Here is a 23,596-nt window from a genome sequence, read left to right as displayed (position 1 = left end):
ACTGGTCAAAGCAGTCCCTAAGAGGAAATCTGGTGCCAGCCACTAAGGCCCCTTTTCCTGTCACCCCTTCTCGTGGAGACAGTGGAAAGGCAGCTGTGACAGGGGTGTTCCATGCAGGTTCTGGAATGCCCCCCCTTCCGTCCAGGTCCAGACTAAAATTGATTCAGGACTTGGAGCTGGCCAGCCCCGTCCTCTGGCCCCTAGGGAGCTTTGAGCATGTTGGGGTGGGAGCAGATTAGGGGGACACTCACCCCTTAGTTCTTCTTAGGGTAGGCTCTGCGTTTTTGCTCCCAGCTGGACAGGTAAGCATTTGCCCACTAAAGGCCTGCCCCTTATGCTTATGGGAGATTCTTTGGCCCATCAGAATAAGAATATATTGTGGGCTCATTCTATATATGACAGGCCTTTGACCTCGCTGGGGAGCCTAAAACCACACATGACCCTGTTTCTGGTCTGTGAGTACCTGACTAACAGACACACTTTGGGGGTGCCCAAAACTGAGGGAGGACAGCACAGCCTCTAGGCCAAGAGTGGGGATAGTTTCCCAGGCCTCTCTTCTGCTCAAACCTGGCCTGTTACCACCACAGCCAAGGAAAGACAGTGAAAAGCCATTGCAGGGAGGGTGGCTAGCTGTCGATGCATCCTGGGAGGTGAGTTTGGAGGCGTGGGGGTGCTCGTCACAGAGCAGTGAAGACTCAGGGGAGATGGGGATGAGGGCTGCCCTCAGATGCAGAACCCCACGAGGACCGAGGTCCGTGAAGGGGCTCTGATGGTCCTGGAGCACTTCGCGGGTGTTGAGGAGGAGCATCCTGCAAACGTGCTGGGAGACCATCAGAAGAATCCCACATATTCTCAGCTGCTCAAGAGGGCCCGTGGGATGGAGCGCATGGGGCTGCAGAGCTCAGTAGGCTGTAGGGAGGGGCCTTCACCTGGTGAGCAGTGTTGGACCAAGGATACTCGTGCAATGGCCAGCTGCTGTCCCGGCACGTGTGAACATTGAAGCCATCAGCCTGAAGGATGTTCTGTCGAAGATTCAAATAATTGATTCTCAAACACCAGTCTAGGGAGAGGTCTTCACCAGTCATGGCAAACCAGAAAATAAAAACAATGTATAGGGGGTCCTTGGGTTACGACACAGCTCCATTCCTATGACAGTGACATAAACTGAATTTTGGTGTAGGTTGAAACACACCCTAGCCTAAGTCACTTACCTATCCTAAAACGGTTTTAAAATCATAATCTAGAACATAAAAACACAACTAAGCTACAGAAAAATCTCAACTCCCTCACTCATGCTGCATTACTGCGTATTCTTCCACTGTGCGCAACCAAACTACATAGCTCTCCCACATAGTCCGTAAGCATGATGCTAACGACGTAAGCTGAAAACACTCATGTCTCAATTTTTTAAAGTTTTTATGGGAATGAGCGTCGTCGACTCAAAATGTTGTATATCGAGACTGTCATAACCTGAAGACTCCCTGTAATGTGTTTTTCGTGACTGTATTTGGAGAGAGTATATTCTGAGATTGACTCCTTCCAAATTTTTTATTAAATGGTCCCTCTTTATGGAATGATGGCAACAGTAGATGGTAGCTGTTTTATTTTTAAATTTTCTTTAGCAACCCTCTCCCCCCAAGTTTGCAGTATCTATTTCAAAAATTTTTCAGGCCTGACCTGTGGTTGCACAGTGGCTAAAGCATCAACCTAGAATGCTGAGATTGCTGGTTCAAAATGCTGCACTCATCTGGTCAAGGCACATATGGGAGTTGATGCTTCCTGCTCCTCCCTCCTTTCTCTTTCTCTCTCTCTCCTCTCTAAAATAAATAAATAAATAAAAATTAAAAAACAATTTTTCAGGACTTTAAATTCCTAAAGCTGGGAGCTCCTTGGCCTGGGTGGCACTATGGTCCCCTATGGTTGTGTGATTTTACAATGTGGCCACACTTCCTCACATGCTCCTCCCCTCCTCCCCTGCGTCCTCTCCTCTAGTTTGGTATGAACGCGCTTCTCCTGTCTGCCTGGTTCGGCCACTTAAGGATTCTTCAGATCCTGGTTAACTCGGGGGCCAAGATCCACTGTGAGAACAAGGTAAGGATTCAGCTGGCAGCCCGCTGGACCCCACTGCCCTGCCCCTGTCCCCTCTGTTTCCCCGGCCCCCAATTGCATGGGTCTGCCCCTACCTCTGCCACCTGCTCCACCACTGCCCCCTCTGGTCCCCCACATGCCTCTGCCTGCCCCAGCTTGCCTGCTGAAAACCCAGCTGAGTTCATCCCTGTGTAGCTGGGACCCTCGCTGCCCCCTCTGGCTCTGGGAGAAGGGTCTGAGGGAACTCTTCCATCAACATTGAACCCCTCTTTCCCCTGATGCCCCCACCCTTTACCACTCTAGGTGTTAGGATAGTCCCCAGTTGTCTGACGGCGTCCTTATTCACAGAAGAGGAATGCAAGTCCTCGGAGGGTGGTAGGAAGATTAAATGAGACAGAGGTGGGGCCTCCTCCCAACTCCCCAAAGGCCCTGCCTCCCTTGTGCTCAGGCTGGTGGGACAGGAAGTGCTGGTTACCAATCTCTGGGATCTTGGGCAAGTTCCTTTACTCCCCGAGCCTCAGTTTTCCCCTTTGGAAATGGGGATGCTCGCACCCACCTCCGAGCTGTGGGAGAAGCAAGGGCAGTGCTGTATATAAAGTTCCTGGCTCAGCGTCTGGCACAGCAGGGAGCCCAGTGGCCCCTCGCTGCTCACTGGTGTGCGCTGTGGTTCCAGTGAGGAAGGCCCAGCCAGGCAGCGTGCCTGGAATCCCCTTACGTTGGTTCTAAAGAAAATGCAAACATCTTGGCTGAATGCTATCAGCCAGGGATTCTCAACCTAGGTCCTTAGAATTTAGGGATTCAGCAATTTGAATGGGGAAAACATTTTTTTTTTCACTGACTTCTGCTTGAAAATTTAGTATTTCTTTCAATGATGAATTAACATAGGGGTGGAAGTGGATCAGTCTCTTGCGGCCGAAGCTGGAAAGTCACATGATACTTTGTTCACCACCTTCTATTGCTCAAAGCCCATCACAGGGCCAGCCTAGGTGTGGGGGTTGGAGAATATTGGATTCCCCTCTTGAAAAGAGCAGTACAGTCTCACCACTTAGGGTGTTTCCAGGGGTGGGAAGAATTGTATGGCCATCTTTGCAAACGATCCACCCAGTCTTACTTTCAATCCCTTGGTCAAGGTCCTCTCCAGAGGTAGTCGCCTCACCTTTAGATGAGCTGTGGGCTGGGTCAGGAAACTGTTCATTACTCCTGTCTGCTCAGCCTGAAGCTTTCTTTCTCTGGCTTACCTTGACAGTCATCGATAATATTAAAAGTCTTACTAAACTAGGGACTGCATTAAAATTTCATCAGTTTTTTGTTGTTGTTGTTGTTGATAATATTCTACAGTACATTTAGTCATTAGTCTTCTCTAATCTTGTGAGAATTCCCCAATCTTTCCTTGTTTTTCACAACTTTGACACTTTTGAAGAGTACTGGTCAAGTATTCTGTAGAAAGTCCTTCGTTTTGGTTTGTCTGATGATTAGATTGGGGTGATAGAATTTTGGGAAGACCACAGAGCTCAAGTGCCTTTCTCACCTCCTGCTATCAGGGGACATAGGACACCAACGTGATTTGTCACTGGTAATACATTACTTTAATCCAATTCTGACACCAGTTGCTATGTGTGTGTTTTTCCATGCCTCCATGTAATTAGCTCAATTCTCTAGACACTGACCAGGTGTCCCATAAATTGAGCTCAATTCTGACGCTGTCTACTTGAAGACAGTGAAGGGCTCAGCCCTACAGGACTAACTCCATTTCATATGCCAACCCTAAATCCAGGTTGGTTTGTGGGCCTCCCGTGACCCTCTCCCCGGGTTTGAATAATTTGCTAGCCTGGCTCTCAAAACTCAGGAAACTCGTTTACTTACTAGATTACTGGCTTATTACAAAGGATATTAATGGGTAGGAATCATCAATAGCCAAACAAAGAGATAACATAGGATCAGGTTCCCAACAAAGGAGCTTCTTGTGCTTGTGGGTTTGGGGCCCAGCACATGGATGCATTGTGGTTCACCAGCCTGGAAGCTCTCTGAACTCCCTTCTTTTGGGTTTTTGTGGAGGCTTCATTACATAGACACATGCAATCCTTGGCCATTGGTGCTTGGTTTAACCCTCAGTCCTTTCCTCCCTGCCTTGCAGGGGATGGGCCAGCTTTCTCCACTGTAATGGTAGCATTTCCCCCTTTTCATAGTCTATTGTTAGAAACTCTTTGTGGTTTTAATTTGCATTTCAATAATGACTAAGTATGTCAGATACCTTTTCACATGCTTATTTGCTTCCCATATATCTTCTTTGATGTTCGAATTATTTTTTAATTGTCATTTCATTATTCATTGATGAGTTTTTAGAGTTCTTTATAAATTTTAAATGCATTTAAAAATAGATTACAGATATCACTGTACTTCCCTTTAAATACTTTAGCATGCATAGCATTAACTAGGGTTCAATTTCTTTACATACAATGAAATACACAAATCTTAAATTTATACTCTCTGGGATTTAACAACTGTTACTCCTATATAATGCAAACCACTGCCAAGATGTAAAACATTGTTCTATTGATTTTTATGACCTGTTGATTAAAAAATAATAATTTGGAGAGGATTCTTTTTTTATTGATTTTAAAAAATATATTCATTTTAGAGAGGGGAGAGAGAGAGGGAGGGAGAGAAAAAGAGAGAATGGGGGAGGAGCAGGAAGCATCAACTCCCATATGTGCCTTGACCAGGCAAGCTAAGGGTTTCGAACCAGCGTCCTCAGTGTTCCAGGTCAACATTTTATCCACTACGCCACCACAGATCCAGCCTATTATTATTTATTTTAGAGAGAGAGAGAGGAAAAGAGAGAAGGAGAGAGAGATGAGAAGCATCAACTCATAGTTGCTTCACTTTAGTTGTTCATTGATTGCTTCTCATATGTGCCTTGACCGGGGGGCTCAAGCCAAGCCAGTAGGCTCAAGCCAGTAATCTTGGGCTCAAGCCAGCGACTTTTGAGCTTAAGCCAGCAACTGTGGGATCATGTCAGTGATCCTGCACTCAAGCCAGCGACCCGTGCTCAAACTGGCAATTTCAGGGTTTCAAATTGGGGACCTCAGCATTCCGGGATGACACTCTATCCACTGCACCACCACTGGTCAGATTGACCTGTTGATTTTTGCAATCTATTTGAAAAACAGTGCTTTAAACAACCTAGCTGTAATGCAAAGCCAGAGTAGAGGTTCTGGGCTGTAATCATAGGATTTGTAAACCTCCCTCACTTAAGTTGCTTCTGGGGCCAAGAGACCTCCTTCCTCATAGTGTGTGAGAAGGGCTTCCCTTCACAGACTGCAGGGACCACCCTGGGCTTGTTTCCAGGACGGCCTAACCTTACTACACTGTGCAGCCCAAAAAGGCCACGTGCCGGTGCTGGCATTCATAATGGAAGACCTGGAAGATGTGGCCCTGGACCATGCTGACAAGGTGAGAGTGGCATCAAGCCTGTCTTCCATTGGGCCTGGGGCTTCTGGGGCCACTCGTGCCCATTCCTTAGTGTGTCCTTTGAGCTATGGCCAGGGCAGGTTGGACCCCACCTCGGGGAACTGCTACTCTCAGAGAGGCATTCGGGAACAAATGAGCAAGACACAGGCAGAAACATGGTCAGTTCCTTCAGGGAGGCAGGCTCTAATAGGGACTAGACAGGTTAGAGAAGGAAGCCGCTGCTTTTTGCTTCCTGGAGGAGGTAGCATTTGGTGAATTAATTGAATTCTGTCAGTAAGATTGGAAAGCAGGGGGTCATTCCAAAAGAAGAAGAGAGCATCGCTAGAGACTTAGATGTGGGAAAGGGCCCTTTGTGTGTCAGAACATTGAGAGTGCGAGCCTGAAGGGTTGCTGGGGTCCCTCGTGGTGATCTCAACCCCCAGCCCTGGGACTCTGTCCTTTATTCAGTAGGCAGCAGGGGAGCCCCGCCCCTCAGGGGGGTATTATTGGGAAGTTGGGTCTGGGCTTTCCAGGCAGGGTGTGTGGGGCGAGGGGAGGGGAGATTGTCTGGGGCGGGAGAGGCCACTGCAAGCCCAGAGGGCTGGGGAAGCAGAGAGCAGCTGGTCAAGGCGCGGAGGCTCACTGTCTTCTCCTCCTGGCCAGCTGGGAAGGACAGCATTTCACCGAGCTGCTGAGCACGGGCAGCTGGATGCTCTGGACTTTCTTGTGGGCTCTGGCTGTGACCACAGCGTCAAAGACAAGGTACTGTGACTGTGGGTCCCAGGGAGGGCCAGGCTCTGGGCTCCTGACCAGGTGGGCACTGGCTGCTCACCTGGGCCTACTTCTGATACCAAATTGCTGGAGGAGCAGGTGGCCCAAAGACCAGAGTGTGCCTGATGTTTATCCAGCAAGCATTGTTTGAGTGCATGCTATGGGCCAACCCTGTGCTACAGGTGAGGAGCGCAGAGATACCCAGGGAACTCTGCCACAATTCTAGTAAAGAGCTGTGATCCAGTGTGGCAAGCCGTGATGATAAATTGGACAGGTCAGTAGTGCTGCCTGCTATGGGTTTGAGGGAACTGTGATTCCTTCTGTTGTTGGGGGGATGGGAAGAGTTAGGGGGATGGTAGCCATACCCCTGTGTTTATTTGCTTTCGTTGTGGTTTAGTAAGCTACAGTGATTATGGCAAAAGTAGGATGAGAGCACTGAGGCTGGAGCACTTCATTCGGGTGGATTTCATGAGTCTGGGAAGGGGTGAGGGATGGGGACTGGAAGGGACTAACCCGCAAATGACTCATATCAATGGACCCTTGCAAATCATTTGGCAGATATGCTGTAGCAAGTTCTAAACAATGCTTTTAACAAAGGGGTGAACCCCAATTTTAATCCTCTGATTCCTGTGCTTGGTCAGAATAGGAGCAGGGTGGTGAGGCAAGGGGAGGGGAGAGTGTCTGGGTGGGAGAGGCCACTGCAAGCCCAAAGGGGCTGGGGAAGCAGAGCAGCTGGGCAGGGCGCTTGGCCAGAATAGGAGTCCTGTTTCTAAGCCAGTGACAGAGAGCTCACAAATATACCACAGGGTCTCAGAACTGGAAGGCATCCTCATCAAGGGGCAGTTCAAGCTTCTCACTTTACGGATGTGGAAACTGAGGGCCAGGGAGGGTAATGCTTTAGCCAAGGTCACACAGCATGACACTGGTGAAGCTGGGTTTGGAGCAAGCATCCTGATGATGCTGTGCTTCTCCCTCTCTCCAGGCTGCCTCCCGGGCACTGACCCTCAGGTCCACACTGAGCCTGAATGCCCACATTCATTTCACCATTTTAAGATAAAAATCTGAGAATCAGATTAGGCTGATTTCGGAAACGTGACTGGAAACGGTTGTGCTCTGCGCCAGGCTCCGGCCAGGAAGCAGGGTTACAGAAAAGGGTAAAAGACAGCCCCCTGCCAGCACACCTCTACCCAGGAGGCAACAGATAATTGTACTCAGGGCCAAGCAGAGCAAGGGCACCAGAACCAGAGAACAAGAAAAGCCCGGCTCTGATGAGCTTGCTCAGAACCTTACTGTCAGAAGTTCCAGAAGGAACATTGAGGAGATGCTGACAGGGTCTCACAGAGCTGGGGAGGCTGGGCACCCCCACAGCGAAGGGCAGCGGGCACTGGGCCCAGGGCCAAGTCCTCCTTCTGCCTGACTCTCCTGCCTCTGAACCCCTGCCTGGCCCAGCCCAGGCAGAACTGCAGTGCCCTGTTAGGGGGTCCCTGCCACCTGCCGCTTCAAAGGGCAGGATGTGGATATTTATAATCCAGAAGGAAGAAGAAAGCCCTGCCCTGTGTCCTGTAGCCCTGCTAGCTGGGGGCACATGTGAGCCCCCTCTGTTCATTTGCGTTTCTTTGAACACAAAGACTTCACCCTGTGGCCACCTTTCCACAGCCTGAGCCTCACTTGCTGCAAAGAGCTGACTAGGCCACCACGTGTGCACCTGCATGGAGCAGGGAGAGAAGCAGGACAAAGCTGTTGGGACTTTTTTAAAAGTTGGTTTTTATTTATTAATATAAAATGGCTATCGTTGTAAAGGAAACTTAAATGTTTCATCCTTGATCCCTAAGATAGTTATAGCTGTTTTATGTATGTGTGGATCTATCGTAGAGGAGGAGGTATAAAACATATGTTTTATACTCTTTTTTTTTTCCTTTCTTTTTAAGTGAGAGCAGGGGAGATAGAGACACAGAATCTCGCATGCGTCCCTCCCTCACACCAGGATCCACCCGGCAATCCTTGTCTGGGGCCAATGCTCCAATCATCCGAGCCATCCTCAGCGCCTGAGGCTGACACTGGGACCCACTGAGCCACTGGCTTCGAGAGGGGCAGAGAGAGAGAAGGGGGAGAGGGAGGGAAAGAGAAGCAGATGGTCACTTCTCCTGTGTGCCCTGACTGGGGATCAAACCCAGGACGTTCGCATGCCAGGCCCATGCTCTATCCACTGAGCCAACCGGCCAGGGCTGGTTTTTAACTCTTTTAAGTACTGCCTCGGCTTTTGTATATGTTCACATCCTCATCAGGTCCTTTAAATATCTGAGCCTAACTGTGACTGCCCCCTCCCCAGGAAGGTAATGAGACAGGCCAGAGTGAGAAGAGAGCGTGGGCTAGGAGGCCCCCTGACTGGTTCAGCTAGCCGTGTCCCAAGGGCCTTCAGGGTGTGAGTAATGGCCACAGCTGCATCTTCCTTTCTGGATGCTTCTGTGCGTTCCTCAGGGGTCCTTGCCCTGGTCTTTCATCTGTGGTTTCTCTTCAGGGACATACCTTATCTCTGGCCACTTCCAGCTGTCATCCTCTTTGTGGGGCCCCTTCACCCTCCAGGTGTTCTCTGCAGTAAGATCCCCTTAAGGATAACCCCAAGCAGGCTGCCCTTGGTGGGACCACTGCTAATACAAGGAACACTGTGCCTTTGCCCCCCATCCCCTCCCCTCATCCTATGGAGCCAGCTCTCTTAGCTCTGTCACTGTCACCTTTGGACTTCTCAAGTGTGAGGCAACTACCAGAGAACACTGAGAGCCTCTGGCTCTCAAGTGTCAGGAAACACACATCAAGCTCTCATCACAGTATCTACTCATTGAACAAATATCTATTGCGTGTCTGCCAGGTGCCCCGGGTCCTACTCTAGGCACTTGGGAAAACTTCAGAGAACAGAATAGAAATTCCCACCCTGCAGTGCTTATGATTTAACAACAGAGTCAGACAACAAACAAGCATCGCATACTAGTAAATTATAAAGGTATTAGAAGGCTATCAGTGCTATGGAGAGAAAGGAGATGTTGAGCAAGATAAACGGATCAGAAGGACAGGGGTGGGAGTTCCAGTTTTAAATTGTGTGGTGAGGGTGGGCCACGTTATTACATAAGAAACTAATCGTGTCTTGAACAAAGACAAGGAGGCCAGTGACTGGGCCATGGGCCCTCCTGGGAGAGTCTCTGAAACTGTGGCCTTGAGCAGAGGGAAGGGGTGGTGATCTAGGGACCCTCAAGAGGGACCAGCTTTAGACAAGAGCATGGGAAGTAGAGATTTTTTTTTTTTTTTAAATAATGTGTCTGCCTTGAAGTGTAAGGAAAAAGAGACCAGGACTTGGCCCTTGAAAGTGCCCCTGGTTATAGTTTTTGACACAGTTCTCAGGGGCAGGATGGCTTTGGGTCAGCATTCAGGATTGCAGCTTGTCATGGACTTCCTCTGTAACCCTGGAAAAGTCACTTTCCCTCTCTGGACCGCAGTTTCCATGTGGGGAAGTGAAGGGAAGGGAAGGGAAGGGAAGGGAAGGGAAGGGAAGGGAAGGGAAAAGAAAACAGATAAGAGAAGAAAAAGGAAAGGAGAGTAAGACCTCCAGCAGGTCCCGGAGCCTGGGAAGCGCTGTGATTCTACCAGCCTCTTTTTGCAGGAGGGGAACACGGCTCTGCACCTGGCCGCTGGCCGGGGCCACCTGGCTGTCTTGCAGCAGCTCGTGGACATCGGGCTGGACTTGGAGGAGAGGAATGCGGTGAGTTGTCACCTGGATGATGCACAGATGGGTGACACTCACTCCTTGCCTTCAGGGAACCCACAGCTTGTGGTACAGTCTGTTTTTCCCGGTAGAGGCCTTGAAGCCAGGAGCTGAGGATACGTTCTTGAACTAACAGCTCACCAGGAAAAGCTAAGCAGGGGCACAAACTCCAGGCTCCGTGGGGCACCAGGCATGAGGGATTACCAAGAAGTCTTACACAGGGTGTGTGCTCAAAGACTGGAGAAGTCTCAGTGGCCAGGATGATGGCTTCCTGGAATAGGACAGAAGAGACAGTGAGGCTGCTTGGAGGGTGAGGAGAATGTGACAAGGGTGGAGGAGGAGATGAACGTATCACATGCCCGTCAAGTGAGAAAATCAGGTGAGGGGCTCAGGGAACCACCAACAACCAGGTCATTATCTTGAGTAGCAGGGCAGTGGAGAGCTCGAAGGGCCCTGGACCCTGGCATGGGGGTGCCCTCCAGTCTCAGGTTCTGGCCGCAACCCCCTGCTGTCCTCATTCCTCTCCCGTGTGTTTCAGGAAGGTCTGAGCGCCCTGCACGCGGCTGCTGAAGGGCTCCACCCCGACTGTGTGCGGCTCCTCCTGGATGCTGGCAGCAGTGTGAACGCCCTCAACCAGGTAGCCAGGCCTCCCCGACTGACTGACGTCTGCCCTGGGCTGCTGAGCTGTAACAGTGTCAACAGTAACAGTATCAATGATTGCTGAACATTGTGTGCACAGGGGCTGGCCCAGGTTCTGGTCTTGGCTTCTCCACGGCTGAGCTGTTGTGATCTGGGCAAGTGACTGAACCTCTCTGAGTCTCTTTTCCCAACTATAAAATGGGGATAATATATACTTACTTTTTTACATTGCTGTGAGGATTAAACACTTAGCACAGCACACTTTAACTTAACACTTAGCACAAGTCATAATAGAAACTCAGCACCTATTTGTATCTTTTTATTTTTTTGTGACAGAGAGACAGACAGAAACAGACAGGAAGGGAAGAGATGAGAAGCATAAATTCTTCATTGTGGCACCTTACTTGTTCATTGATTGCTTTCTCATATGTGCCTTGACTGGGGGGTTACAGCGGAGCGAGTGGCCCCTTGCTCAAGCCAGCGACCTTGGGCTTCAGGCCACAACCTTTGGGCCCAAACCAGTGACCATGGAGTCATGTCTATGATCCCACGCTCAAGCCAGCAACCCCGTGCTCAAGCTGGTGAGCCTGCGCTCAAGTTGGCGGCCTCGGGGTTTCGAACCTGGCTCCTCTGCGTCATTGGCCAACATTTTATCCGCCGTGCCACCGCATGGTCAGGCCTATTTGTATCTTGATAGTTCACAAAGCGCCTTAGAAAAACGTCCCCCATTTTGCAGATGAGGAAACTAAAGCCTAAAGAGGGTCAGTGACTTTCCCAGGTCGCAAGCTGACAAGAATCAAAGCTGAGTCTGAGAAGCCTATTGTCTCGACTCCAGAGCATGGAAGGTTTGACCCACCCCCTGGGAGGGTCCCCACTGGGAGGCCCACCTTTGCAGGGGCCACACCGCCCTCAGAGGTTGGCCTGGGTGTGACTCTGGGACAGGCCTCTTCTCTGCCTCCTCATAGTACTCCTTCAGTCAGCCATTAGAAATTCTCCCCTGTGTCCTGGACAGGAGGGCTGTGGCCTTTCTTTAGGGAGAAAGTTGGTGGTTTTGTTTTATTTGGCTTTGCTTTTTATTTTTAAATCAATGGCAAATAATCTTTTTTGGCTGGTTAAATTGCTTCAGGGTCTGGAATTCTTTATTTGTTCTAAATTTTAAAAATAAGGCAAAAATAATATTGCTAATAAATAATAAAATATAAATAATAGCAAAAATAGTTTAAAGATGGCATAGGTATTTATTACACTGGCATGCTAAAAATATTTATTTGCCACAAATATTTATTTGGCAGAAAACAGCCAAGGAGAAACAGAACAAAAAAGATAGGAGACATATAGAAAATAAATAGCAAAATGGCAAATGTAAATTTCATAGTCAGTGTTAAGCCACCATAAGTGGGAATAATGTTTTATGAGCCATAAAACACTTACTGTCTAGAACTTCTTCAGAAGCTGTGGGAGCCACTAGTCTAGGGTGTCAGGGGGCAGAGGGAAAGTAGCTGCCTCGGGGCACCCCACTGTGTTCTTCCATGCTGCTCGTGGTCAGCAGGCCCTTTCCCTGTGCCCAGGTCAGTACTCAGGGATGGGAGGGTTCTGTGACAGAAGGAGCCTAGGAATTTAGAGACGGTGGAGGTTGCGTCCAGCAGGTGATGGTCACTGGGGGGGTTGGAGCCACCCACTTCATTGGACTTTGTGCTCCAGCCTTGGCTAGAGGTTTCTGACAGAGGCCACATTCCATCTCGAAATTCCCAGCCCTTGAAGTGTCATGCAGCAGGGACTCTGAGGGGGGAGCCAACCTAAAGTGATTGTATGTCCCATTGGGAGGTGGGGCTAGTTCCCACCCACCCTGTGCACTCAGAGAGGACTTTGTGAGGGTGACCAACTCATCATGGTTTGCCCTGTATTGGCAGACTGAGACAGTTGGTCACCACGGGGGGCCTGCCTGTCACAGAGTGGAGATGGTCTTGTGAGATCCTCGTTGGGCCAGGAGTGGGCTCCGACTGAAGGAGTGCACGTGGGAGGCCAGTCCAGGGTGAGGCCCTCGCTCAGGCCCTGCCAGGTCCTGCTAGGGCACCCTGACACCAGCTCCAGCTGGGCAGTGTGTGTGGGTGAGGTTTGCCCTATAACTAGCAAATCTTATTTGTCCCCTTCTTTAAAAACCATTTCCTTGGAGTCTATACTCTGCATGTCTTTACCAGCTAAGGAAGTGTGCAGGCGTTAGCACGTGTTCTGGATGGAGTTTGTGACGGTAGGCAAAGAACGGCTGAGGTCACAGTGAGCTCCTTTTACTAGTCGCCAGGCCTGGGCAAGTCATTGATTTCTCCAGCCTCTGAGTTTAAGGGGGATAATCATCCCGGGGTGGGGATGGGGTTGTGAGAGAAGATGGAATAACAAATCCCAAAGTATTTTGGAAATCCTACTATGAGGGGTCCATAGGACATTGCACTGATTCCTGTTTTCCTCTAGAAGAAGCAGAGCTGCCTCCATTATGCAGCCGTCGGTGGCTCTGAGGACGTGGCTCGGGCCCTCATCCACTCAGGGGGCTGCACCAACGTGGCTGATCATGTAAGTGTGGGGCCTGGACTGAAGGGGGTCCCCACTGCAAAGTCTTCCATGACCTCATTGATTGGGGTTGTGGTGGAGGCCAGGCCCAGGGCAGCTGGCAGCGCGTAGGAGAGTCACAGAGGTTCTAGTGGAACAGGGTTAAAAACCAAGCTTGCGTTTCCTTCCAAGCAAAATATCTGCTAGTATTCTCCTCTCATGTACCCAGTGGGTCTTAGTAATGATCTTATTACAGATTTAGCCTCTTGGTTGTTCATTTTCTTTCTGTTATATTGTGGTACATGCAGTATACTGTATGCAACAGTGTCAATTTGTGGTTAAGACATGGACTTCAGTGTCAGACAACCTCATTTTGACACCTGGCTCTGCCACTCACAAACTGAACAACCTTGAACAAGCAGCTTTGACTTCCCTGGGCAGATATTTTCATACCTATAGGTCCTATTATTATTCCCATTACATGAATGAGGAGCTATCTATTGTTTAAATTAGAAAGAGGTCATTTCATATAGCTGAAATAAATACACTATTTAAAATTATTGTATAAACAGTGTTACACAATTCATTGGAATATAGAGAAAAAAAAGCATCCTTAATCCTGACTCCGTAGGCAGTAAATTTTCTTTATTTCTGTTCAGTTTCTCCTCATACGTATAGTAGCGCCTCCAGGTGGAATAAATCCAGGCTAAGGCAGAATTCTGGAAGGAGGATGCTTATTTGTTTTTCCCCATCTAGAATTTTGTTTTTCCCCAACTAGAATCTTGACTCAAGTCCAGTGGAGTCTACACATCCCAGGTCCCCTGGGTTGCTGCACACTTTTCCTGGGAGACAGTTTGTAGGTGCTGACCATGCCAGATGCGGTCAGTGTCCACAGCATACTTAGCAGATAGTCGACTGTTGGATATATTTTTATTTTATTTTATTTATTCATTTTTAGAGAGGAGAGAGAGGGGGGGAGAGAGAGACAGAGAGGGAGAGAGAGGAGAGAGAGACAGAGAGAGAGAAGGGGGGGAGGAGCAGGAAGCATCAACTCCCATATGTGCCTTGACCAGGCAAGCCCAGGGTTTCGAACCGAGGACCTCAGCATTTCCAGGTCAACGCTTTATCCACTGCGCCACCACAGGTCAGGCGACTGTTGGATATTTAAGTTGGTTCTGACTTTGCTACTATAAAGAGTGATTCATGAATGTCTTTATAGCATAACTTTTTTTTTTTTGCATTATATATGAATTCTCCAAACAGGATTTCTAGATCAGGTAGGAAAAACATTTTTATGATTTTTTTCCCATCTGACAAGAAGCTATAACTATTAATGACAGAAACAGTACACATTTCAAACAAAGCTGAAATTACTCCTTTAAAACACCAAAAAAAGTTCTTGTTTTTAGATAGTTACAATGTTTTTCATTCTTTGTTTTTCTGTTTTTGTTTTTGAGAGAGAGAGAGAGCAGAAAGGGAGAGAGATGAGAGGCATCAGCTCATAGTTGCTTCACTTGAGTTGTTCATTAGTTGCTTCTCATACATGCCTTGACTAGGGGGCTCAAGTGGAGCCCTCACTCAAGCTAGCAACCTTGGGCTTCAAGTCAGTGACCTTGGAATAATGTCGATGATCTCATGCTCAAGCCCGTCTGGAGCTCAGGCTGGCAAGCTCTCACTCAAGCCGAGGATTGCGCTCTGTAGCCAGCGACCTTGGGGTTTCTAACTGGGAACCTCAGCATCCCAGGCTGAGGCTCTATCCACTGTGCCACCATCAGTCAGGTAGATGGTTACAGTGTTAATTCTATAATAGCATTTATAATATCATTACTGTTGTTCTTCAGGGCTTAGACTGACTTTGCTCTCGACACATTTGCTTGTGACATGACCAATTCTATGTCCTTAACTTCCACACCTGTCTCATCAACCTCTTTCTCTTCACTCTCCTCTTGCATAGTTGTGTGTACAGGAAAACAGTCTGTGTTTTCTGAGTGTTTGAGAGAGCTTCACCTTGAACTTTGAATTTCTCAGCAGCTGTTAGCTGGGCTTGCTGAGTTAAATCCTCAATCTTGGCCTCCCCCAAAGCTATGTAGGTATCTGAAGCTGAGCTCTTGTACACATCTGGTTTTGTGATGACAAAGGATATTCTTAGGTTTCTGGATAGTGACCCTTGTAACCCCTATAACCTGTCAAAGACCCAGTTTGGACATAGCCTTTCATATATTTTCTCTCTGTTTCGCTTTACTGGCTGGTTCTTCACTCATCTTAGCTGCTGGGCTGGTTCTTCACTGATCTTAGCTGCTGCCTCCTGGGCTTATTGTGTGGCTGCCTGTGTGAAATCCTGTTCCTGGAGCTCTGGTACTGATTCATCACTGTCAGATTCTGTTCCAGATCCTGTCTCTGCCTGGGGCTGTGGCAGCCCCTGCCCTGTAGCAGGGACTGTTTCTTTGGCTTCACCAGGCATTTTGAGTGAGGAACACAGAAGCAAGGTCTTAAGATTTGATGCAAATTCTATTTTTTTTATTATCATTCAGTGAGAGGAGAGGAGGCAGAGAAACAGATTCCCACATGCGCCCCGACCGGGATCCACCTGGCAAGCCCACCAGGGGGCGATGCTCCGCCCATCTGGGGCATTGCTCCTTTGCTCAGCAGCATAGCTCTTCGCAGTGCCTGAGGCAGAGGCCATAGAGCCATCTTCAGTGCCTGGGGACAACTCCCTCCAATTGAGCCATGGCTGCAGGAGGCGGGAGAGGAGAAAGAGAGAGGGAAACGAGAGGGGGAGAGATGGAGAAGCAGATGGGTGCCCCCTGTGTGCCCTGACCAGGAATCAAACTCAGGACACCTACATACTGGGCTGATGTTCTACTACTGAGCCAACTGGCCAAGGCCTCGATGTAAATTGTTAAGTTGCTTCCCATCATTTATGAGTAACCTTTCTCCAATATTATATATTATTTTATCAATTTTATAGTTAAATGATTCTTTGTTATTGTTTTACTTCGAATCTCTTAGATCACTATTGATTTTGAACTTTTCCCATTAATTTATTTTTCAACTTTAAGTTCTTCTGTTGTGAGTTACAGCTAGTGCTCGACTTACGACCATGATTGGTCCCGATAGATCGGTAGTAACACAATTTGGTCGTAAGTTGAGTAGGCTATATGTACAATACTGTGAAATGATGTTATAAAAATCTTTAAGTCATATTTTATCATAATTTTCTTTCATTATTGTTATATATCATAATTATTTTTGTTCATTTTATGCCATTTGTATCATCTCTACACCATTTTGTTTCTTATTCTTACATTTGTCAGGTTTAAGTAAAACACTGCATTACTAGTACAACTGGTTTAATATTTGCAAAGACAATTTCCTCTTGGTAGACATCTTGGGAGGGGTTTGATGAAAAATATCCAAGACACAAAACACAAATTGCTGTACCGAGTCTGGGATAACAGTTGAAATGATGCACACAGAGATAGTAGTGCTTCCAGAAGCTAGTCCGCACTGTCGTGTGCCCAGCTGGGCAACGCTTGCGCTGCCAGACGCGGAGCAGTCATGGCTAGCAATTGTGGTCGTAAAGTCGAATGGTCGTAAGTTGCATAGGTCATAAAGTTGATCAATATTTGTATTTCTTTAGATCCTTTGTCTATATTATAGGGTATTTTGTTTTGTTTTTTTTAACCAATTTTTATGAGATCATTACTTTTGGACCATTATTTTGTTTTGTTTTGTTTTTGAGAGGGGGGAACAGACAGGGACAGACAGACAGGAAGGGAGAGAGATGAGAAACATCCAACTCATAGTTGTGGCACTTTAGTTCATTGATTGCTTTCTCATTTGTGCCTTGATCGGGGCTCCAGCTGAGTGACCTTGGGCTCAAGCCAGCAACCTTGGGATTCAAACCAGCGACCATAGGGTCATGTCTGTGATCCCATGCTCAAGGTGGTGATCTCATACTCAAGCTGGTGAACCTGTGCTTAAGCTGGCGACCTTGGGGTTTCAAACCTGGATCCTCAGCATCCCAGGTCAATGCTCTATCCACTGTGCCACCTCCTGGCCAGGCTCTTGGACCATTGTTTATGTTGTTTACTCTTACAACTTTTTGACATACTAAAGATGTAAATTTTTTGCCCTGGCCGGTTGGCTCAGCGGTAGAGCGTCGGCCTGGCGTGCGGGGGACCCGGGTTCGATTCCTGGCCAGGGCACATAGGAGAAGCGCCCATTTGCTTCTCCACCCCCCCCTTCCTCTCTGTCTCTCTCTTCCCCTCCCGCTGCCAAGGCTCCATTGGAGCAAAGATGGCCCGGGCGCTGGGGATGGCTCCTTGGCCTCTGCCCCAGGCGCTAGAGTGGCTCTGGTCTCCGCAGAGCGACGCCCCGGAGGGGCAGAGCATCGCCCCCTGGTGGGCAGAGCGTCGCCCCTGGTGGGCGTGCCGGGTGGATCCCGGTCGGGCGCATGCGGGAGTCTGTCTGACTGTCTCTCCCCGTTTCCAGTTTCAGAAAAAAAAAAAAAAAAAGAAAGATGTAAATTTTTATTTGATCAAAGGTATTCTTGACATAAGTTTTAAATTTTAATTTAATCTTCTAGTTGTGATTTAATTTTTGATGTTTCTCTTTAATCCTTGTAAAATGTACTTTTGCATATGGTATGATATATTACTCAATAGATTTCCACCCTAAAATTTTATATTATCTATCTCAAGTACATTTATTAAGAATTCTAACATTATTTGGTGCTTTTCATTTCTTACACATTTATATTTTGTTATACGATGGGTTCTATTTCTAAGTGAATGATTCTCTTTCAATAAGTGGTATGTCTAATCTTGAGCCAGAAACATACTATTTTATTTTTGCCTTATAATTCATTTTAAAATTATCTACTCTCCCTTAATTATTCTTCTGTTAGTATAAACAGTTATCCTTTTATATTCTCACTTGTTTATTCTTCCAATTGAAATTTAAAGTAATTTTATCAAATAAAAAATTAATTTAAGATTTAGATCAACCACTGTAATATGTTAACTAATTGGAGATAATTAAAATGATTTTAATATTTAGCCTTCCAATATAGAACACAATATGTATCTCTGTATATTCAAATATTAATTTAATTTTGTTTATTTTTTTTAATTTTTATTTTATTTATTCATTTTAGAGAGGAGAGAGAGAGGGAGAGAGAGACAGAGAGAGACAGGGGGGAGGAGCTGGAATCATCAACTCCCATATGTGCCTTGACCAGGCAAGCCCAGGGTTTCGAACCGGCAACCTCAGCATTTCCAGGTCGACGCTTTATCCACTGCACCACCACAGGTCAGGCTCAAATATTAATTTAAATATGCCAACAAAGTTAAACTTTAAAAAAATTTTAAAGGACTAATATATAAAATGAAGTTTAGAAAACAGAATAAAATTATCTTTATTGCTACTACCCACAGATATTCTTTTTTATTTACTCTGTGACAATCTTTTTAAAAATTACCTACTTTGGGGCCCTGGCCGATTGGCTCAGCAGTAGAGCGTCGGCCTGGCGTGCAGGAGTCCCGGGTTCTATTCCCGGCCAGGGCACACAGGAGAAGCGCCCATCTGCTTCTCCACCCCTCCCTTCTCCTTCCTCTCTGTCTCTCTCTTCCCCTCCCTCAGCCAAGGCTCCATTGGAGCAAAGATGGCCCGGGCACTGAGGATGGCTCTGTGGCCTCTGCCTCAGGTGCTAGAATGGCTCTGGATGCAACAGAGCAATGCCCCAGAGGGGCAGAGCATCACCCCCTGGTGGGCATGCCGGGTGGATCCCGGTCGGGCGCATGCAGGAGTCTGTCTGACTGCCTCCCCGTTTCCAGCTTCGGAAAAATGAAAAAAAAAAAATTACCTACCTTGGTATAGGTAGAATTATGATTTACATGTAATTTTGTGCCCAGATAATCATGAGCTCCTCCATGGTGCTGTATAGCTATTGGTGAAGACATCTGGGCTGATGATGGAGGTGCCATGATTTATCGACCCCTCTAACTATGGCAGAGCATCAAGTTTACTTGCCAGTACAAGTACTGCAGCTTCGTGCATGTAACTTTTCTTCTGGAAAGATTCCCAGAAGTGGAAATTTGAGGTCAAACATTGTGAATATCTTTCTAGCTCTTGATATATAAACTGAATCACTCTCTAGAAGTCTTGTGCCAATATGCAGAGCCACAGCAGGGTGTGGGCTGCCTGTTTCTTAGATCTCTCACCAACAATGTATATTAGGTTTTTAAAAACCTATTTTTAAAAACTCCATAGTTTACATTAGGATTCACTCTTTTTTTTTTTTTTTTGTATTTTTCTGAAGTGAGAAGCAGGGAGGCAGAGAGACAGACTCCCACATGCGCCCAACTGGGATCCACCTGGCATGCCTACTAGGAGGCGATGCTCTGCCCATCCATGGTGTTGCTCCATTGCAACCGGAGTCATTCTAGTGCGTGAGGTGGAAGCCATGGAGCCATCCTCAGCGCCCAGGCCAACTTTGCTCCAATGGAGACTTGGTTGTGGGAGGGGAAGAGAGAGATAGAGAGAAAGGAGAGGGGGAGGGGTGGAGAAGCAGATAGGTGCTTCCCCTGTGTGCCCTGGCTGGGAATCAAACTTAGGACTTCCACACGCCAGGACGATGCTCTACCACTGAGCTAGCTGGCCAGGGCTAGGATTCACTCTTGGTGGTGTATATTCTATAACTTTGGATAAAAATATGATGACATGTACCCACTATTATACAGAATGTTTTCACTGCCCTAAAAATCATCTGTTCTGTGACTATTGATCCCCCTACCTCTGCCCCAACCTCTGTCAACCACTGATCTTTTTCATTTTTTTAATATAGAGAGAGAGAGTGAGGGAAGGAAAGAGAGAGAAAGAGAGAGAGAGATCAATTTGTTATTTCACCTCTTCGTGCATTCATTGGTTGACTTTTGTATGTGCCCTAACTGGGGATCGAACCCACAACCTTGGCACATCAGGATAATGCTCCAACCAACCAAGCTGCTGACCAGGACCTAACCACTGATTGTTTTACTGTCTCTATAGGATTGCCATTACCAGAATGTCACTTAGTTGGAATTATGCATTTGTAGGCTTTTCAGATTGGCTTTTACTTAGTAATATGCATTTACAGTTCCTTCATGTCTTTTCATGGCTTGGTAGCTCATTTCTTTTTAGCACCAAGTAATATTTCATTGTCTAGAAATTTTAGACTCTAGATATACTGCAGTTTACTTATCCATTCATTTACTGAAAGACATCTTGGTCACTTCCAACTTTTGGCAATTATGAATTAGGCTGCCATAAACACCCATGAGTACATTTTTATGTGATATAAATTTTGAACTCCTCTGGGTAAATACCAAGAAGCATAACTGTTGGATCATATGGTAAGAGTATGTTTAGTTTTGTAAGAAACTACTAAACTGTCTTCCAAAGTGTTTATTAAGTTTTATATTCCCAGCAGCAAGGGATGAGAGTTCTTGTTGCTCCACATCCCTGTCAGCATTTGGTGTTGTCAGTGTCCTGGCTTTTAGCCATTCTACTAGATGTGTGCATCACTGTGTTTTTATGGTGCATTTCTTTACTTTGTCACTACAACATGCTCCAGACTTAGCCTATATTATTTCCTGCCCCAGTTCTAGAATCAGTCATTTCTCCAAGAAGGCCTGGTACCTTTTATTGAAAAACGTACATCTTGCTATTTTCACATAAATACATCTTTAAGATATTTCCATATAATGCCTGACCAGGCGGTGGCGCAATAGATAGAGCATTGGACTGGGATGCAGAGGACCCAGGTTCAAAACTCCGAAGTCGCAGGCTTGAGCGCAGGCTCATTCGGTTTGCGAACGGGCTTACCAGCTTGAGCACAGGATCACTGGCTTGAGTGTGGGATCATAGACATGACCCATGGTCGCTGACTTGAGCCCAAAGGTCTTCAGCTTGAAGCCCAAGGTCACTGGCTTGAGCAAGGGTTTACTTGCTCTGCTGAAGCCCCCCGGTCAAGGCACATTTGAGAAAGCAATGAGTGAACAACTAAGGTGCTGCCATAAAGAATTGATGCTTCTCATCTCCCTTTTAGTCTGTCTGTCTCCCCCCACGCATCTCTGTCACACAAAAAAAAGATATTTCCATGTAAACATATATATTTTTTCCCCCAAAACATACTCATTTTTTAGAACTGCATAGTATTCCATTGCATGGGTGGACCATAATTTATTAAATTGTCCCCTTGGCAAATGTGGGTTCTAATTTTTTGCTATTACAAACAATACTGAAACAAAAATCTGTTCATACATCATTCCATATATGTGGAAGTATATCTATAGAATAAATGTCTAGAAGAAGATTAGTTGGGTCAAAGGGCACATATATTTGCACTTCCTATACATATTGCCAAATTGCTGTCTGTATGACCTATATCAGTTTATAGTCAGTCCAGTACTATAAGATGGTACCTATTTCCCCACTGCTTTGTCAACACATTTGGCAAAATTTTTGGATTTGTGCCAATCTGATGAGTGAAGAATTTTATTTGCTTTCCTCTTAAGAGTCTTCTGTATTCCATTTTCTTTCAATATCTGTTCATATCCTTTGACCATTTTTCTCTTGGGTTATTTTTTATTTTATAATGATTTGTAGGAAGCTTTGGAGGACATTGGGTTGTTTTCAGTTTGGGGCTATTATGAATAAAGCTGTGATGAACATCTATATACAGGTTTTTGTATGAATGTAAGTTTTAATTTCTCTGTGATAATAAGAATGCGGTTGCTATGTCCTATGGGAATAGCGTACTCAGTTTTATAAACAACTTCAAAACTGTTTTTGCAGAGTGGCTATACCATTTTACATCCCCACCAGCAATATATGAGTAATTCAGTTTCTGCACATTCTTTATTTTTAAGATAAAACAACACAGGATTTCACTGTTCTCATGTCAAAGGGCAGGTCTCTTCAGCACAGGGGAGTGAGTTATGACCACATAGAGGAATCCCCTACTTGCCAGCAAGGAGTGGTTCCCCAGGACCACAATGACCAAATCCCCACGCAGGAACATCTTGGAGATGTGGCAGTTTATGTTGATTGGTTTGGACTTCTTCTTGCTCTTGCCACTTTTGGGGGCCTTGGTCCACATGTCCTTCACATTCTCCAGCACCGTACTGCAGTGCCTGTCAAAAGACTTCACACAGTCCAGGAGCTTGTTGCGACAGTTGATGAGCACCTGGGTGTTGTTTGACTGACTACATGAGCGTGGAGAGTGGGCCGTGTTAAACTCCTCCTCCTCCCGCTTCTGCACCTCCCCTGGGGTCATCTCACTCTTGGGCTAATTGAGGAGGCTCATGGTGGTGGTGGCTGTGCCCTCGGAATATTCCCATCTCCTCTGCAGTCCACGTTCATGTTAACATTTGGTGTTGTTGCTATTTTCTTATTTTAACCATTATGATAGATATGTAGTGGCATCTTATTGTAGTTTTAACTGGCATTTCCCTAATGGCTAATGAAGTTGAACATCTTGTCATGTACTTATTTGACATCTATATATCTTCTTCAGTAAAATGTCTTTTTTTTTTTTTTACTGTAGACTTTTAAGAGGATTTCTTTATATAGTCTATAACTAGCCTTTGTAAGCTCTGTGATTTGCCAATATTTTCTCTTGGTCTGTGACTTGTCTTTTCATCCTTGTAACAACAGAAGCTTTTGCCGAATAAAAACATTTAATTTGATGAGGTCCACTTTATCAATATTTTCCAAAAGTTTTATAGTTTCACATATATTTTACATGATTCATTTTGAGTTAATTTTGTATAAGGTGTGAGGTTTCAGTCAAAACTTTCATTTTTTTGCCTGCAGAAGTGCAATCGCTCCAGCACCATTTGTTGAAAAGGCTGTGTAACCTTCCTCCACTGAGTTGCTTTTTACACCTTTGTCAAAAATCAGTTGGGCATATTTCTGTGGGCCTCCCTACATCCCCCTTTTTTTTAGCATACTATTCACACTATTCTGCAGTTTTGTTTTCTCATCTTTTGTTTTTTGTTTTGAGAGTACATTTATTAAAACTGGGGACAGTGAAATAAGGGTTTAGGAGAGAAGAAGCAACAGGACAGCCTGGGTGGGGCTGCTTTGTCTCATTGGAAAGTCGAGAAAAGAGGGCCTCGGAGTCATGCCCAGGGGGTTAGCCCTGGATGAGCTGCTGCTGCCCATTGCTGTCCTGGTTGCAAGTTTGTGGGGACCCTTAGAGCTTAAGAGATGCATGCCATAGGGGGAAGAAGGGAGGAGGGGAAAGGTATGGGTGTGCTCCCAGGAGGAAGAGCACACTGTAGTTTTTAATAAGCTCTTTATATTAGA

General features: G+C 46.4%; 1 protein-coding gene and 2 pseudogenes across 3 annotated transcripts in view; 1 reads left to right on the top strand and 2 right to left on the bottom strand.

Annotated features, from left to right (window-relative positions):
* Positions 1-23,596, top strand: part of ANKDD1A (ankyrin repeat and death domain containing 1A) — a 45,643-nt gene that overhangs the window by 8,668 nt on the left and 13,379 nt on the right. For 2 of the 3 annotated variants that reach the window (XM_066342971.1, XM_066342969.1), the window contains exons 4-9: positions 1,993-2,091; positions 5,437-5,541; positions 6,202-6,300; positions 9,962-10,060; positions 10,602-10,700; positions 13,169-13,267. In XM_066342971.1, the coding sequence (XP_066199068.1) occupies positions 1,993-2,091; positions 5,437-5,541; positions 6,202-6,300; positions 9,962-10,060; positions 10,602-10,700; positions 13,169-13,267 (600 nt within the window). The remainder of the gene's footprint in view (positions 1-1,992; positions 2,092-5,436; positions 5,542-6,201; positions 6,301-9,961; positions 10,061-10,601; positions 10,701-13,168; positions 13,268-23,596) is intronic. The other variant, XM_066342970.1, reaches the window with a different exon arrangement.
* LOC136376608 (nascent polypeptide-associated complex subunit alpha pseudogene) lies at positions 15,088-15,704 on the bottom strand (annotated as a pseudogene).
* Positions 22,188-22,592, bottom strand: LOC136375879 (small nuclear ribonucleoprotein Sm D2 pseudogene; annotated as a pseudogene).

The sequence above is a fragment of the Saccopteryx leptura genome, chromosome 6 (genome assembly GCF_036850995.1).
Source record: "Saccopteryx leptura isolate mSacLep1 chromosome 6, mSacLep1_pri_phased_curated, whole genome shotgun sequence".
In the NCBI taxonomy this organism is placed as follows: Eukaryota; Metazoa; Chordata; class Mammalia; order Chiroptera; family Emballonuridae; genus Saccopteryx; species Saccopteryx leptura.
The sequence above is the reverse complement of the archived record's forward strand: the minus strand, read 5'-3'. Positions and strand labels throughout refer to the sequence as shown.